Raw genomic sequence first — 16,570 nt, 5'->3', positions numbered from 1 at the left:
TGGAGGGTGTTGGATGGTCATGGTCCGACCCCTTCCCCCCTCCTCCTCCTCCTCCTGCACAGACGAAGAGATCCCGAGCTGCAAGGAGGCAGCAGTGGAGACGACGAGCTCGGAGGAGGAGCAGGAGCCTGGCTTCATGCCCATCTCGGGCACCTACGGGCAGAGCCAGCACGGCGAGAGCCCCACGGACGGGCGAGCCCTGCGCCGCTCCAGCCGCGGCTCCTTCACGCGCGGCAGCCTCGAGGACCTCCTCAGCCTCGACCCCGAAGCCCATCAGAGCTCCATGTGGCTGGGCACCGAGGATGGCTGGTAGGTCCCCAGGATGGGAATTCCTGTGTGGGGAGGATGCCAATCCCGGGTGAGCCTCGAGCTTTGCTCTCCTCCTGCAGCATCCACGTGTACCAGTCGTCGGACAACATCCGGAACAGGAAGAACAGCATGAAGATGCAACACGCTGCTGCCGTCATGTGCATCCTGTGAGTGGGGAAGGGAGGTTTTCAGCTCTGGGGGAGCCATAGCAGAGGGTTTGGGGTGGCTGAGCAGGGCTCAGCAGCTGGATGTCAAAGGTGGTTTGCCTCCACAGGTACCTGGATAACCAGGTTTTTGTGTCGTTGGCCAACGGGGAGCTCGTTGTGTACCAGCGGGAAGCAGGTGAGGCCAGACTGGGGACATCAAAAGGCACTGGAGGGGTTAAATGTAGCCCCAAGGTGGTGGCTGTTGGGGGGTGGCTTTGGGGCTGCTCAGGGTGTCAGTGGCTTCCCTGCTTCCATGGAAAGCGACATCCCCGGAGGGATACTGGAGACACCAAAATCAGAGGCAGGTGGAGGTGTGCATCCTTGGTGGAGGTGTGCAACCTTCTCCTGGTCTCTGCCTGCTATTTGAACCCCATGGTGACATCACTTTATGTCCCCTCTGAGGAGAGAGTTGTCTTCAGCTACCACCCCCCCTTGTCTGCATCAAGTTGGACATTTTTGGGGGATGTTTTAACTACCCCCCCCACTCTCCCCACCCCCACAGGCCGCTTCTGGGACCCCCAAAACTCCAAGTCCCTGTCACTGGGCTCACCAGGGAGCCCCATCACCAAGATGGTGGCAGTGGCAGGGAAGCTGTGGTGTGGCTGCCAAAACAGAGTCATCGTCCTCAACACCACCACTCTGGCACAGGAGGTACCGTGGGCAGCGGCGGGAGGGCAGGAGGGGAGGTGTGACGAGTGCCAGTGGTGTCACCACAGTGTCACCGCGGCTCTGTCCCCGCAGCACACGCTCCAGGTGGGGCAGGACGGCGGGCGCAGCGTCACCTGCATGGTGAGCGCGGGCAGCGGCGTGTGGGTCGCGCTGCAGGGCAGCGCCCAGGTCCGGCTGTACCACGCCACCACCTACGAGCAGCTGGCCGAGGCAGACATCACCCCCCCGGTGCACAAGATGCTCGCCGGTGAGTGCCACCCGGGACACGGCTCTAGTGGGTGCCACTGCCCCTGGAAAATATCCTGCAGCATCCAGAGCTGGGAACTTTAGGATCCTGTGATTGGGGAGGGAATATGAGTCCTTGTGCTCGTGTTAGGTGGCTGTGTAATCCCACGAGGAAATAGGGCAGCCCCATGGGAAATGGATGATCCTGTGTGGTAATTCCATAATCACAGAATCATGGAATTCCAGAATGGTTTGGGTTGGGAGGGACCTTAAAGATCACCAAATTCCAGCCCCTGCCATGGGCAGGGACACCTTTCATTATCCCAGGCTGCTCCAAGCCCTGTCCAGCCTGGCCTTGGGCGCTTCCAGGGATCCAGGGGCAGCCACAGTTTCTCTGGGCACCCTGTGCCAGGACCTCCCCACCCTCACAGCCAGGAATTCCTTCCCAATATCCCATCCTAACCCTGCCCTCTGCCAGTGAGAAGCCATTCCACGTGTCCTGTCACCCAAGTCTGATACCACCAGCCAGAGGGGTTGTGGGGTCCCTTCCCCATGTCCCCTGTGCCACAGACACCCCTGGGAATGGATCCCTGTGCGCTGGGGGTGTTCCCAGCCCCGTGCCGGGCAGGATGAGGTGCTGACGGTCGGGATGCTCGGCAGGCTCGGATGCCATTATCCGGCAGCACAAGGCTGCCTGCCTGCGGATCACGGCTCTCCTGGTGTGCAAGGACTTGCTGTGGATCGGGACCAGCGCCGGCGTGGTGCTGACCCTCTCCGTGTCGGCCAAGGCAGCCCCCACGTTGGTGGGGCTGTCCCAGGGGCACACCGGCCACGTCCGCTTCCTCACGGCCATCGAGCTGCCCGACGGCTTTGATGTCCTCTTCCCGCTGCCCAGGGACACGGGTAGGTGGGGTGACTGGCGTGTCCCGGTCATGTCGTGTTTCAGGGGCAGTGGGTAGTTTTTATGGGGCTGGGAATGCTGCTCTGGGTGACCAGGAGAAATGTTGTCAGAGTCCCCATTCCATCCGTGCCTTGTTAAAATCCAGGGTGAAAAACTGATGGTGGAGGGCGGGGGAAACTGAGTGCTAAACTGCCCTCCACCAGCATGAGCGACCCCAAATTTCCCAGGGAGACCCAAATTCCCGTGGGGACAGCCCTGTGCAGGGTGTCACCCAGCCCAGCCCGGAGGCTACGGTGGGATGGGGAGAAGAAGGAGCTGGGACATGTGGGTTAGCAGTTTTGAAGGGAGGAGCTGACGTGGGTTGCAGTTTGGGGTGGGAGGAGCCACGGGGGAGGGGAGTTTTTAGGGCCAGGACGTGGTACCCGGGAGGGTGATGGTGGGATGCCGGCGGGGCGCTGCTGGGATGATGTTGGGATGTTCGTGGGATGCTGCTGAGCTGCTGCCAGTGGGATGCCGCCGAGGACCAGCGGAGTTGCGGGGGGGACAGGTGACAGCATTCGGGGTTCTGCGCCTGGCAGGGGCCGAGAAGCCGAGCGAGGCGGAGAAACGAGACCCATCTCGCCCGCGTGGCCCCGCGCTGGCGCTGTCCAAGCCCAAGATGCTGGTGATCAGCGGCGGCGACGGCTACGAGGATTTCCGGCTGACCAGCAGCAGCGAGACCGTGGGCCGGGACGACAGCACCAACCACCTCCTCCTCTGGAGAGCGTGACCAGCCACGGCCCCCCCGGGCCGCCCCGGCCAGGAAGGGGGGTGCTGGCCCCCCCGTGTGCAGAGGGGGGGTCCCGGCCCCCTCCCCACCGCCCCCCGCCCCAGCACCTCTCATCTCCGACCCGGCTGCTCTCTGTGTGCTCGGGGTTGGGGGGGATGAGCCCCGCTCCCCCCGCCGTCCCCCCGGACTCGGGGGGGACACACAGCGCTTCGGGGGCCTCCAGAAGATGGGCAGGGGGGTGCGTTCGCTTGGGAAGGCGCTGCGGGGGAGGAGGACGTTTCCGAGCATCCCTGGGGACCGGCCGGAGGATGCCCGACAGCCAGGAACCTGCCTCGCTCTCCGGTTTTGTGTGTGCCTGCTTCACGGGGCGGGGGGCGCGGCCCTGTCACCCCCCGGCCCCCGGGACCCCCGGCCACGCCGCGGGACCACCCCAGGGACAATCTGCCCGCGGTGTCCCCCCCGGCCCGGGCCTCCCGCTAACCCGCTCGCTCCATCGCCAGCACCCAGATAGCTCTGTTTGTTTGTTCGTTTGTTTTAAATATATATATATTATATATATATATAAACATCCTTATTTATTTGGGGGGGGCTTGGGGGGCTCAGGGGCATCATCACCTCACTGCCAGTCCCTCTGCTCCGGAGCTGAGGGATTAAAACTTCTGGATGGTTGCCCCGAGGGAGAAATGGACCGCACTGATGGAGCTGGACCACGCTTGTGGGGGAGGGCTGCGGGAGAGGAGGAGGGAAGGAAATTGGGGTTCCCCCCCCCTTCTCTGTGATTCCCAATGGGATTTTGCAGCCTGGGAAGTGGGATGAAGGCGCTGCTGACATTTGAGACATCTTCTGGATGAGGACAATCATCTTTGCATTGCCTGACAGCCACCAGGGCTGTCCCCCCACCCTTACAACGGGGTGACAGTGTGAGGGACCCTAAAAATGAGACTTTGCTGGACCAACCCTCCCCCTTTTGCCCTTTTTCTCCCCCACTTTCCTGCTTTCATCCCAGGACTCAGGCGAGATCAGTCCTCCCAGATTGGGACAGCCTGTTGTCCCCATGGGAGACGTGACAACCGTGGTGGCAGCGATGAATCAGGGTGTTCCCAGTCCCACACAGCTGGGTGAGTGACGGGAATGCTGCCATCCCACATGGAGCCATCCGTCTGTCCGTCAGCGGGGTGAGTGGGTGTGTGCTATAATTGGGATGATGAGGATATTTTGGGAAAGGGGTGGGGGGGGATTTCGGTCACTTGGGGGCTCTTTGTTATTAAAGGTCACCTGTGCCAGAATGATCCCAGCGTGGTCTCATCCTTCACCTTGGGATGGGGTGGCAGGGACAGGGTGAGGACAGCTCCCACCACCCATTCCCACTGGGAATGTCACCCACTGGTGCCACTGGTGATGAAGACCCCAGTAGGAGGAAGAAAGCCTTTCATCTACTGAAGTTATTCTGTCCTGGATAACCCTGAAGGGTATATCAGGATATCCATCGTCTGTGCCACACAGCATTGGGATGTGGCATTCCCTGGATGGACAGACAGCTGGAACAGGGGACAGCAGATTGTCCTGGGGAAAAACGAAGGGAATAGAGGGAACACCAGGCCTGACAGCAACCGGGTGTCCCCACTGCGGGAAAGCTGTCCCCTAGGGAAGAGGACAAGGCCACGACGTGATGTGCTGTAGACACGTAGGAAAGCAGGGCGCAACACCCACGGTGCCCCCTGCGAGCCTATATGGGGGAGAAAAGAAAATCCTTACTTATTAAGGGAAAGGTAGGTAAAATCCCATCCTGATCAGGTCGTTCCCGTTTTCCCCAAAACCCCCCGCGGGTGGATAAAGCGCATTCCCTGCAAATCCCGCCCCGGTTCCCGCAGTCCCCGCCTCGGCCGGGAGGTGGCGCTGCCCCGCAGAGCATAGGGGCGTGGCCAAGAGCAAAGGGGCGTGGCTTTTCTGTGTGACGTCACGGAAATGGGCGTGGTTTGGGCAGTTCTCCCGCGGGTTCATTCATAAGGAGGAGGCGCGAGTGACGGGGCGGCCCCGGGGGGAGCTCGGGGGGTCCGCGGCGGGGACAGGTAAGGGACACCCCGGCACAGGGACACCCCCCCTGCCCGGGGGGGCTGATCCCGACTGGGGGGCTCGGCTGATTTCGCCCTAAAGGGTTATTCCCCCATGGAGGGGTCCGGCGTTGAGGTTTCTGCGGGTTTGGGTTGTGCAGGGAGGGGGATCTGGTGCTTTTTGGGATGCTCGACCCCCGCTTTGCGCTAAAAAAGGGGGATGTTGTTGTTGTCCTGGTGCTGTCCCTAAGCAGGGCATGGCGGGAGCTCCACCTGGAGCGGAGTGCGCTGGGGAGAGCCCGGCGGCTCCGGGAGGCTGCGGCTGCTGCAGCGCCAAAGTAGGTTAAAATCAAGGGTGGAGAGGGGGGAAAAGTAGGTTAAGGAATACTCAGCCGCAGCTGCCTGGGAAGAGAGGTAGGAACCGTGTCGCCTCTCTTTTTTTTTTTTCCCCTCCTGCCGGAGCTGGAAAATCACGGCGCTCCGAGGCAAAGGGCTGCACCAGCCGGGATGCTGCGGTGCGGGCTGCGCCCCGAAACGGGGCTGGAATGCCTCTGGCTGGGCTGTGCGCCATCCCGGCGGTGCCCCTGGGATCGGCTGGCTCTAATGCCGGGATTTTGTGGCCGCTCGGTTGTTCCCAGCGCTCCGGTGGGGCCCTGGGGGTTCCATAATGCTGAGTTTCGCTCCATCTGCCGGACAATCCCCTCCTTGTCCCAGGCTGTCTCCAGCAGCTGTTCCCCGAAGTTTCTCCAAACAGTTGCTCCTTTTTCCCTCTGTTTGTCTGCAGGAGCCATCGGCTGAAACCCTGTTCTCCCGCAGGGAGGGGAAACCCTCGCTGGAATCCCAGCGGGCAGTTTTGGGTTACAGACTGTGTTAAGGGGAGCTGGGAATAGAGCTCGTGTGACCCGGAGGGATCTGGGGAGGTTTCCAAAACCTCCTTTTCTGGCTTGTCGGCATTGATGCACCAGCCAAGTGGGGTATGGGGGAATGGAGCTCTGAGTGTCCCCAAAAAGCAGCCAGGTCCGGCACTGGTGGGGTTGGTTTTTGGTTTCCTCTGGTTCTTGGAGAGGCAAAGTCTGTTGCTTTTAGGAGTGTGGCAGGGCAGCCGTGCTTCCCACCGTCACCAGCTGAGGATTTGTGCCTGATCCCCCATCCCGGCATGGCCCCGAGCTGTCCCCAGTGCCGGGGTGGCTGTGAGTGGCAAAGCTCCAGTGCCACCCAGGAGCTGGCACCCTCTGGTCCCTTCACCTCCTGCATCCCTGTGGCAGCGTCTTGGTCATCTGAGAGATGTCCTTAATCCTTGGATTAGGCTTGGCCTCCGTTCAGCTCTGCCCCTGCTCCTGGTGGTGTTTCGATCCAGTTATCACGATCTGGATGCCCTGGTGAGCAGGGATGCTCCGGCAGCTGCGGCATCATTCAGCCACTGCTCGTGGTCCCTCAGCGGTGGTGGGACCTTCCTGTCCCCTCCTGTCCCCATTCCTTCCGCAGCAGAGCAGCTCCCCAGACAGCCCGGCGTGTCCCAGAAGTGCTGGAATTCCACAGCCCCGGAGGATTAAAATGCTTCACATTAGGCTTAAATTTGAGGGTTTTTTAGTGCTAGATTACAGTGTGGAGAGCTTGCGTGAGTGTCACCATCCCTTTTGTGCCCAAGGGGCACATCCCAAATCGCAGGGGGTTCAGGAGATGGGACGGCCAGCTCCATGCTGGCACCCTGAACTTGGAGCTGCTGGAGGGAACTGGAGCACAGAGGATGCTCATTTTGGGTTGTGCCACTGCGCCCCAACTCACACTGTGAACACCCGGAGCCCCGCTCACCCCCAGGACCCCCTTCACGTGTAATCAGCTGCATCTCCGGGGTGGTGCCAGTCACTAATTAGAGAAACTCGTCAGGCAAAGGCTGTAACGAAGCTCTGCCGGGGCTCTCACAGGACCGTGACGACCGGGGGGAATTTCCATGCGGGCGGCAGGATTTCCATGCGGGGGCTGGATCCGGGTTTGGGTTATTTATTTTTTCCTTCCTTCCCCTGTGCTGTCAGCATAGATTTTAATTTTTAACAACCAATTGCCGAGCTCAGAGAGAGGGGGATGAGACTCTGAGAAACACCTTTTGTTTTGTTCAGATTTTTATTTAAATACTTTTTATTTTTTTGGTAGTGACTTCATTTCCTTGTGACAGATGCAAAAGGATTTCCTCCGGAGCAGGAAAAACCTTTCTTTGACTTTGTTTAGCATCATCTGCTCCTTACCCTGCTCCTTGCACAAATGGTGTGACTCCACTGCTGAGCTTGGTCCCTCTCCAGTTTGGGATGTAGCTGGGATCACCAGGGGAAGGGTTGATGCCAGGCATTCCTAAAACCTTTAATAAAACTTTCTGGGAGATGGTTCAGGACTGCTGCTGCAGGGATATTTAGGCAGATGCCTTGGAGCATCCCAACAGGGAGAAATAGGGACCCCAAATTACTTCTGCAGTGGGATTTTCCCTGGATGATGACTCTGGTGCTCTCCCTTGGGCAGGTCTCCCCTGGTGATGAAGAGGAGCAGGATGCACTGGTGGCTTGTCACCATCCTGGGGGTGAGTGTGGCCTCGTCCATCCCATCCCATCCCATCCCATCCCATCCCATCCCATCCCATCCCATCCCATCCCATCCCTCTGCTTCTCTGCTGCTCAAACACCACCCCAGAGCCATGGCAGACATGAGGATGGCTTTGCATCCATCAGGATGCATCCAGGGAGTTCATATCCCTCATACCACTGGAGAAGGGTGTCCACTGGCCGTGGTGCAAGCCAGAGGATGGCACCCACGGCATCACCTGTGACAGGATGGGATGGCATCTGCCACAGTGCCACCGGGGCCACATCGCTGCAACTGAGCGCTCCGATTCCTCCCGCAGGTGCTGAGCAGACCTGCCCAGGGCGCCGGGAGCTGCAGTCCCCCGGAGCAGGGGACAGCGGGATGCCCGCCGGGAGAGGAGCCCACCGGGGTAAGCAGTGCCCGCCCGCGGCACCTCCACCGGGGGGGAAGGTTCGGGACCACCGCTCACCCCTCTTTCCGCCCCGCAGGATCCAGCGGGGACGTGCCGAGCTTGTCCCCCCGGCACCTTCTCTCTGGGGGACACGTCCTGCGCCGCTCACACCCCGTGTCGCGCCGGGAACAGGGTCCTGGTGGCCGCGGGGACAGCGGCGAGCGACAGCCGGTGCGGAGCCTGCCTGCCGGGGTGAGCCCAGCCGGGGGTCGCGGGGAGCCCCAGCCTTCCCTCGCTCGGGATCCGTGTCCTGACCGTGCCGTCCCCCCGCAGGTTTCACAGCCCCGCAGGGGAGAGGGAGCCCCGGGGCCGCTGCCTGCCCTGCGCCGCTGCTCCCCGCAGCACCCCGGGGTGCCCAGGTGGGTGCTCGAGGCGTCCCCTCAGGGCTGGGGACGATGGAAGAGCTTGTGCCAGCCCTCCCCCTGGGCATACTGCGGGATGTGTCCCCTTGGGATGGGGCGCGATGTCCTGCTGGGATGTGGCAGCTGAGAACGCCTCCGCTCGTGACACAAGTGGCTTCCGCTTCCCTGGGGTCCAACCCTGCAGCAGGGCCCCTCGGAAAACGGGATTTAACCCCAGCAAAGCCGCTCTCTGAGGCTGGTCCGTGCCTCCCTGCAGGCCACCGGAGAGCCCGCAGCCCCGAAATGCCGGGCCGGGCACCGGGAGCCAACGGGACGCGGGTGACGCTGCTGGGTGAGGAAGAGGAGGAGGCGGCAGCAGCACAGGCAGCCGTGCTGACCATCGTCCCGGTGTTCTGCGCCATGGGCTTGTTGGGAATCCTGGTGTGCAACCTACTGAAGAAGAAGGGGTACCACTGCACCGCCAGCAAGGAGCCCCAGCCCGGCGGCAGCGGTGAGCCCCGGCTGTGCTGTGACACCTCTCGGTGATCCCACATCCATCCCGTCTCGCTCAGCCCATTCCCATGGTTTCTGGTCCTTGTCCCGGAGCATCCTGCTCGTCCTTGGGGTGCCTTACCCCCACAGCTGACACTTCCCTAACTTCTGCCTGCAGGTCCCAGCTCCATCTACCAGCTGGAGGATGCCAACGAGGACACCATCGGGGTGCTGGTGCGGCTGATCACCGAGAAGAAAGGTCGGGGGCTCTGTGGGGAGGGGCAGGAGGGGGTGACCAGGGCCAGACCCCTGTGACCCCCAGCTCCTCGGTGTCCTCCTGCCTGCAGAAAATGCAGCGGCGCTGGAGGAGCTGCTGAAGGAGCATCAGAGGCAGCAGCTGATGCCACCGAGCTGTGTCCCCCTCAATAAGTAAGACGCCACCCCCATCCCAAGGCTGCACTGAGGACGCTCCACGGTGGGCCCAACCCCACGCTGATGGCATCTCCCCCCTCCCCAGGCTGCAATTCCTGCCTCAGTTTCCCCCCGCCTGCCACCACCAGCAGCAGCACCTGCACACGGTGCAGGGGCCGGCCCCGTGCGCCCGCTGCAGCCAGAAGTGGCCCGAGGCGCTGCCATCGCTCGGTGCCACCAAGGTCCCCAAACCCGGAGCTCATCCCAGCGAGGTGACCATCCTCTCCATCGGCAGGTGAGCAGGGACACCCCCGCAGTGCGTGTCCCCTCTGCGTGCCAGGCTGACCTCTGCGATGCTCCCCGACAGGTTCCGGGTGTCCCGGATCCCTGAGGTGAGGAGCGAGGCGGGGGCTGAGCCCCTCCGTGGTCCCCTCCCTGTCGGCAGCGGGATGTGACCCTGCGGCTGGACAGACAGATGGCCCCCGAGGTGAGGTGAGGGGGTGCGGAGGGAGGGTGGGGGGGAGCCCCGGGGACTCCTTCCTGGAGAAAGGGGTTTTGGAGAATGGAGCGTTAACTCTGTAGGGATACTCGTGGGGACAGCCAGCCAGGAGGGAGGGCTGTCCCCCGCCGCAGGGTGCTGGCAGGGCCTGGCACGGGTGGCACGGCCAGGGGCTGCTCTGTGACTCATGGGCAGCTGCACGGGCACACGTGCCCTCGCTCACGTTCCCCCTTGTCCCCGTGTCCCCTCTGCCAGCAGCGCTGCTGCTGTGGCCATGCAGCTCTGGGCATCTCCCGACAAGGACACTGAGGGGCTGGAGCATGTTCAGGGAGGGGAATGGAGCCCCAGGAGAGGCTGGGGGAGCTGGGAAAGGAGCTCAGCCTGGAGCAAAAGGAGGCTCAGGGGGACCTTGTGGCTCTGCACAGCTGCTGACAGGGAAGGCTCAGGCTGGGTAGTGACAGCCATGGCCAAGTGACACCGAGTGGCTCCTGCCACCTTGGGTGGTGCAAAAGGCCCAATCCAGGCTCACCTGTGGTCCATCCCTTGTCCCGCACAGCTGGCACCTGGCCTGGGGGCTGCCTCAGGGGTCAGTGACACCCACAAGAACCCCATGGAGGGGATGGAGGACACTGGGCATTGTGTGAAAGGCAGTCCTGCTCAGAGCTGTGAAGTGCTGCAGGTGGCAGCTCAGCTTCTGCTCCTGCCACAAAGGTATCCACCAGCAGCATGGCCAATCCAGTGTCTTGCCCAGCTGGTGAGAAGGATTCTCTGTCCCTGAGGCCTGATGGTGGCCACAGCACGGTGGCCTGACGGATAACATCTTCAGGAGCTGCAATGGCAGTGGTGGTGGCCACAGGAATGATCATCTCTGGGAACCAGGATGCCACAGCACAGCTCCATCGGAAGCACAGAGGACACTGGATCTCATTTCATGGTCACCTTCTGCATCTGTTGAACTCTCCAGGACCGTAATGAACTCCTGATTTCCCTCCATCACCAGCTGCCAGCGCTCAGCATCGCAGGACAATGAATCACTGGATCCCAGGACAATTCCCACCTTCCCAACAACCCAGCTGGGGCACGGATTGCTCAGGGCAAAGCTGGTCTCCTGCATCCATCCACCCTCTCTCCAGAGTCTCAGTTCAGGAGGACACGCTGGGGATGCTCACCATGAAGATCACACACTTCACTTCCCATAGGAACTGCTTCTATGGGATCATGCTGCCTTGGCCACGTTGGGATCACTGGGATAACCCACCTGAGGTTGGGCTGGAGATCACCAACTTTCACCATCAACCCAAACCAGGGTTTATGGCTGGTCCCATCCACCTCTCCACCACATCATCATGCCAAAAAACCAACCACCAAACCCTCTCGGGCTCTTTTATTTATTTATTTAATTTTTTTTTGGAAACATTTTAATAGTTATCGAATGTTCTACATCTTACAGTAAATATCGTACAGTTACAAACTCTTGGCTGAAATCTGTCAGGGAGATCACGACCTGATCTTCAGAACCAAAACCAGAACAGAAAACAAACGGGAAAATAACCCCAAATTTACACTTCAGATGGACAAACTGAGGCTGTGGGGCTCTCTGGGGCATCAGTCCAAGGCCATGTTCCCTACACACCTGTGAGATTTAGACTTGGAAGACGTGGTTACTCTTGGGTTTAAATTTTTTGTTGTTGTTTTTGTTCTTTTGGGGATTTTTTTTTTTGTATTTATTTTTATTTAAGAGGTCCAATAATACTTAAAAATGAGTTGGTCTGGCGGTCGAAATGAATTTAAAAATTAATCACACAGAAAGAGGGGTGGGAGCCTGGCGTGGGTTGAGGCTGTGTGGTGGGAATGGGAGGGTTTGGGTGTGATCCTGCACCTCACCATGCTTCCCTGCAACTCCCTCCCCTGACCCTGAACCCCTTTGCCCCAGGAAAATTCCATCTCCTGGCTCCATCCCTTGCAGGAGGACGCAGGGAGGCTGCAGGTGGCCATGTTGCATCAAGATTATTCCCTACAGGCAGCACAGTGGAGAGTTTCCAAATGGGAATTGCTGCTGTCAAACCATGTATTTTCCTATTCCTGCTCTGCAAACACTCCCTGATTGTACCTGATTTCCAGAGAACCTCCAAGTGCCACGGTGCAACACCTTTTCCAAGATTTCCTCCCTCCCAAGCTCCATAACAGGATTTATATTCCTTTCTTTCCCTGTGGGAATGCTAACACAGAGCAGAGACAATATTTGGGGGCTGATTCTGGCTCAGCAGCAAAGCAAAGGGAAGATGGGCAGAGGGTCACTACATTTTTGGGGACGAGAGTTGGAGGGCCTGAAAATATTGGCAATTAAAAAAAAAACCAAACCAAAAACCCCAAACCAAAAATACCTGGATTTATGGGTATCCAGCAGCTCTTATTGCTATTGTGGGCTGGTTGGATTTTACCCGAAATAAAGTCTCAATTGTTGCTTTTCGCCCCCGTAAAAAAGCAGGATCCCATTTCACACCCTCCAGCTGGGAACCACATCATCCCACATTCCCTGTGGGATGCAGGGGGAGAGGGAGGGGATGGCAAAGAGTTGGGCAGGACCAGATTCAGTGGGATGCCAGTGGCTGGAGGAAAACCTGGTACTCGGAGCAGCCCTCATTAAAACAAAGCCCTCAAATAACACTGCTGGGGAATTACACCCTGAAACTGCAACAATGCTGAACTGGGTTATTTATTGTTCATAAAATACAGAAGCAAATCCTTGCCTGGAGGGTTCAGCCACTTGGAGGCGTGATGGCTTCAGGCTCCAAGGGGCTCCCTGGGTTTGGGGGTCACCACCACCACCAAAATCCTATTTCTCCCCCAAATCTTGCATGGCAGCTTGTGTTTTAAAGCAAAGGTAAGGACAGGGATTGGTTAATGGTTCAGAGTTATTTTCCTTCCTCTTTAGCTGGAATTTTAATCTCAGACACTTCCATGGCTGCTGAGGATGGTTTAACCTCTCCTGCTCTTCCCCACTAATGCCCAGTGTGATCCTCCACCATGGGAAACTCTTTAACCAGCTCTTTAATTCTTAACCAACATCAGCAAAGCTTTGCTGGAATTAAATATTTGAGAAGCTGGCGGCCCCCATCAGTGTCCCCCACTGTGACCTTCCCAGGACCCTCGCTTAAGCCACGACCTGACCAAGGAAATGGCTTGGGATGAAGGAAAAAGGACTTGGAAAGGGCAGGGAGCACCTCCCCACCACTGCAGCCCCCTGAAGGAAGGAGCTACCCAAGCCTGGCACCGTGTGGTGGTCCCAGAGCCAGGTGCTGGCCCTGGTTCCACACAGTGGCCCAAGCCTGGTTACCAAATGTCCTCACTAAAGCCTCTGGCCCAACAGGTGGTAAATATTTCATCTCTCCACACCTTGGTTAAGAAGTATTTCTGCCTGGGAATAATGGGATGAGGAGCACTGGATCTGCTATTGATCCAAGCAGAGGAATTAAAACCCAACAGCTCCATGTCAGGTCTCATTAGTGGGAACACTGGGTGATTCACCACGCTCAACTCCTGGGGCTTTCTCCCCCACCTTTGATTTTTTTTGCCTTCCAGAAGAAATCCCAGTATCTCCTTTCCACACATGGGCCCAAATTTTAGCAGTGGCTCCTGAAGTGATGAAGGGTGACCGGGACAGTGGTGGGATGGTGTCTGCTGGGAAAGGTCCTTTGCAGAGCCTGGGCTGTGATCCCAAAGCTCATGTTGGACCCTGCAAACTGGAGTGCCAAACGTTGGGAGACCTGACTCAACGCTGACAGACAACTCCTGCTACGTAACACAAAGTCAACATGAGAGGGAAAAAAAGGGATCTCAGAAGTCTTCAGTTCCTAGGATCTACTGGGGATTTTCTGGCCCAGGTTTAACTGCAATGTGCTAGGAAGGACGATGTAGTGGTGTTATTTCCCAAGGTCCTGCTGCTCTTTACTAACCCTTGGCTTTGCCAAATGGGGAACCTACTGATTATTGGCTCTTTTCCTCTTTTTTCCTTCTCCTCTCCCTCGATACAAGCCCAAAGTGCAACCTGAAGGGTGCCCCTTCCCCACCCCACAGCACTGGTGTCCAGCCTTCCCCCACTTTGTTCCTCTTGAGGTTGAAGAGGTCAACCAGAGCTTTGCTCTAAATTTCCTTTAAAACCAGCAGAACCAACCAAATGACCCCCAAACAGAAGTGCCAATGCCAACACCCAACCTGACAAACCACCAGGGACCAACCAGTGGGAGGAAAAGTCCTCCTGGGATCCCTAGGCTTGTTACTCCCCATCTGGCCCATGCTCCAGGGAAGGAGCTCTGGGAGCTCCTCCCAGTGGCAGCAGAAGCCAAGCTGGGAGAAACCACTGAGAGCATGGAACACTTTTGGCACACTTGAGGCAAAAATCGAAACCCAACCAAGCTTTTGTCTTAAAAAACCAATAAAATCTGAAAAACCTTGTTTCTATGCTGGGTTTAGTGACAAGGATTTAAAAACAAACTGGCCACAAGCATTGTCTGCAAATCCAAACTCCCTCTGCTGCCCGCAAGACAACTTATTGCTCTACTTGGACACCCCGAGGGGGGGGTGTCACCAGCTTCCTGTCCCCGTGTCCCTGGGTAAGCCAAACCCCCCCAAAACAACCCTGGTGCCCACAGCCTCTGCGTGCTTGCTGTCCTCCATCCTGGTCCATGTCAACTGTGGATCACCTTCCCTGCTGTCACCTCTTCTCAGGTGCCTTCCCGTGAAGGAGGCGACGTGTTTATTGCTATTGCTTCCTCCTCTGCCCCTTCTTCTCCAAGCAGAGCAGCCAGGCATCATCCCCCACCCACCCAGGCCTCTCTCTACAGTGCTGGTATTTGTGCTTGGATGAACATTCCTCCTGGAAGTCTTGGAGGTGTAACCCAAAGACTGGGAGGGGGACACCTTCACTGCCACGGAGGCAGCATGGTTTGGTCTCAGCCCTGCCAACACCATGGGTGCAAGGTGAAGCCACCCATCTTCCCCTCGCCCTGCTTTGAAGACTCATCTCCATCAACCAGACGCCCTCTTTTCCCACACCACCATACTCTGGAGAAGCTCTTCAGACCAAACCCTGAACTTGGAGGAGCTCTTCAGACCAAACCATAAACCTGGAGAAGCTCTTCAGATCAACCCTTGAACCTGGAGAAGCTCTTCAGCCCAGCCCTTGGACACGTCCTTGCTTCCCTCAGCAGCTGCCCAGCACATCTCTGCCTGCAAACAGCAGCCACGCAAGGAAGGAGCCATCTTCTCCCTCACGCTGCTCCAGGATGTGGCTGAGGGGAGCATCCTGTTTTCCAAGAGGTGCAAGATGCTCCCAGGGCACCTATCTTCCCGCTGCTCCCTTCCCATCACCCACTATCCGTTTGCCCAGTTGGAAAAAGCAGACCAAAGACCCGCTGGTGACCAGTCCTCATGCTTCCTAAGACAAGTGTGTTACGTCGCTAATTTTATTTATATTCTCTTACTCCTACAAAAAGAAGGGATGAGTTCAGAATTCCACTGCAGATAATGCATTTATAATCTATCACGACAGCTATCTGGAAGACACCAATTTTCTTGTAATATGTTATGGAAGATTGAATAATTTATATTCTTCAACTAAAAATACCCAAACCAAATCGGAATAAGCCTGCCTACCAGCGCTGTGCTTTTCACATAGTACCCTGAACATCAACCACTCTTACTAGCCAAAAAAAATCTAGGCTCTTGTCAACAACAACGACAACAGAAAAATAACAAAAAGAACCCAAACGAACAAGAAGTGGGGGGATCTTTGCACCACTCAGCTGGGCAATGCTGGAAAAGTGAAGATTCTGAGCTTTCAAATGATAGGACCGAAGAGAGAACTTGACTATTGCTCAGTGTCAGTATGTGTGTTACACAATTCATGTGGGAGGAGGAGGAAGGGGAAGGAGGGGGGAAAAAAAGAGGCAGAAGATTAGAAAAAGCAGCTTTTACAAAAACCACTAAAGAATGCATAAAGTGACCCTTGCACTTTTTTTTTTTTCTTTTGTTCTTGCAAACAGACGAGGCGCTGCAGCCCAGCGGCCGCAGCACCGATGTAAGACTTGTGTAGTTGCATACAATGTTTGACTCCGGATCTGCAAGAGAGAAAATACATTAAAAACAGGGAGTTAGAAGGATGTTCTCCTCCTTTCTACACCCCTGCACCACATGGAGCTGACCCACATGGAATCACCCTGTGGGTGATTTCTAGGGCAAGGGAGCTGGGAAGGCAGCAGCTCGCTGGTGCTACCCAATGCAGAGGATTACAGCTATGCAGACGGGATGCTCCCTGCTAATTGCACACCAATTTGGGAGGGGCAGGATTAGCCCAGCGTAATTTATGTGGCACGGAGAGATTTTAGGTACCCCCAGGGCTGGATGGGATCTCCGCTGCCTCCCTGGGCAGCATCCTGTTCCCATCAACTGCTTGTCCTGGTAATTGGGCATGATGGGCCAAGGGCTCCAGGAACAAGCAGCTGGGATTGCTGGGATCCTGAGCATGACAGGAACACACAGGCAGTCGCACGCAACCCCGGTGCTAAAGAACAGCATGATCTCCCAGCAGGGGAGAAGAAATATTCCAGTGACATAAAGATGGGGAGGGACTCTTTATCAGGGAATGGAGTGGTAGGCCTAGGGGTAATGGTTTTA

General features: G+C 57.6%; 3 protein-coding genes across 6 annotated transcripts in view; 2 read left to right on the top strand and 1 right to left on the bottom strand.

Moving 5' to 3' along the window:
- The window catches only part of ARHGEF17 (Rho guanine nucleotide exchange factor 17), a 29,550-nt gene extending 25,905 nt beyond the window's left edge, over positions 1-3,645 (top strand). Inside the window, exons 15-21 of the mRNA XM_085077976.1 lie at positions 63-309; positions 390-476; positions 584-651; positions 1,018-1,166; positions 1,257-1,431; positions 2,070-2,312; positions 2,889-3,645. Of these exons, the coding sequence (XP_084934102.1) occupies positions 63-309; positions 390-476; positions 584-651; positions 1,018-1,166; positions 1,257-1,431; positions 2,070-2,312; positions 2,889-3,079 (1,160 nt within the window). The 3' untranslated portion in view covers positions 3,080-3,645. The remainder of the gene's footprint in view (positions 1-62; positions 310-389; positions 477-583; positions 652-1,017; positions 1,167-1,256; positions 1,432-2,069; positions 2,313-2,888) is intronic.
- Positions 3,646-5,064: 1,419 nt separating this feature from the next.
- RELT (RELT TNF receptor) lies at positions 5,065-11,658 on the top strand. The gene is made up of 11 exons (XM_085077957.1): positions 5,065-5,148; positions 7,642-7,699; positions 8,021-8,110; positions 8,190-8,344; positions 8,426-8,511; positions 8,771-9,004; positions 9,164-9,244; positions 9,333-9,414; positions 9,503-9,691; positions 9,764-9,883; positions 10,452-11,658. Exons 2-10 carry the CDS (start codon positions 7,655-7,657, stop codon positions 9,849-9,851), a joined length of 1,050 nt encoding a protein of 349 aa, XP_084934083.1. The 5' UTR covers positions 5,065-5,148; positions 7,642-7,654; the 3' UTR covers positions 9,852-9,883; positions 10,452-11,658.
- Positions 11,659-13,440: 1,782 nt separating this feature from the next.
- The window catches only part of FAM168A (family with sequence similarity 168 member A), a 125,653-nt gene continuing 122,523 nt past the window's right edge, over positions 13,441-16,570 (bottom strand). For all 4 annotated transcript variants that reach the window (XM_085077931.1, XM_085077922.1, XM_085077948.1 and 1 more), the window contains one exon: positions 13,441-16,014. The gene's annotated coding sequence lies outside the window, so the exon portion shown is untranslated. The remainder of the gene's footprint in view (positions 16,015-16,570) is intronic.

This window comes from Lichenostomus cassidix, chromosome 1, assembly GCF_008360975.1.
Source record: "Lichenostomus cassidix isolate B80296 chromosome 1, HeHo_3.0, whole genome shotgun sequence".
In the NCBI taxonomy this organism is placed as follows: domain Eukaryota; kingdom Metazoa; phylum Chordata; class Aves; order Passeriformes; family Meliphagidae; genus Lichenostomus; species Lichenostomus cassidix.
Note: the sequence above shows the minus strand (reverse complement) of the source record. Positions and strands in the feature narration are given on the sequence as shown.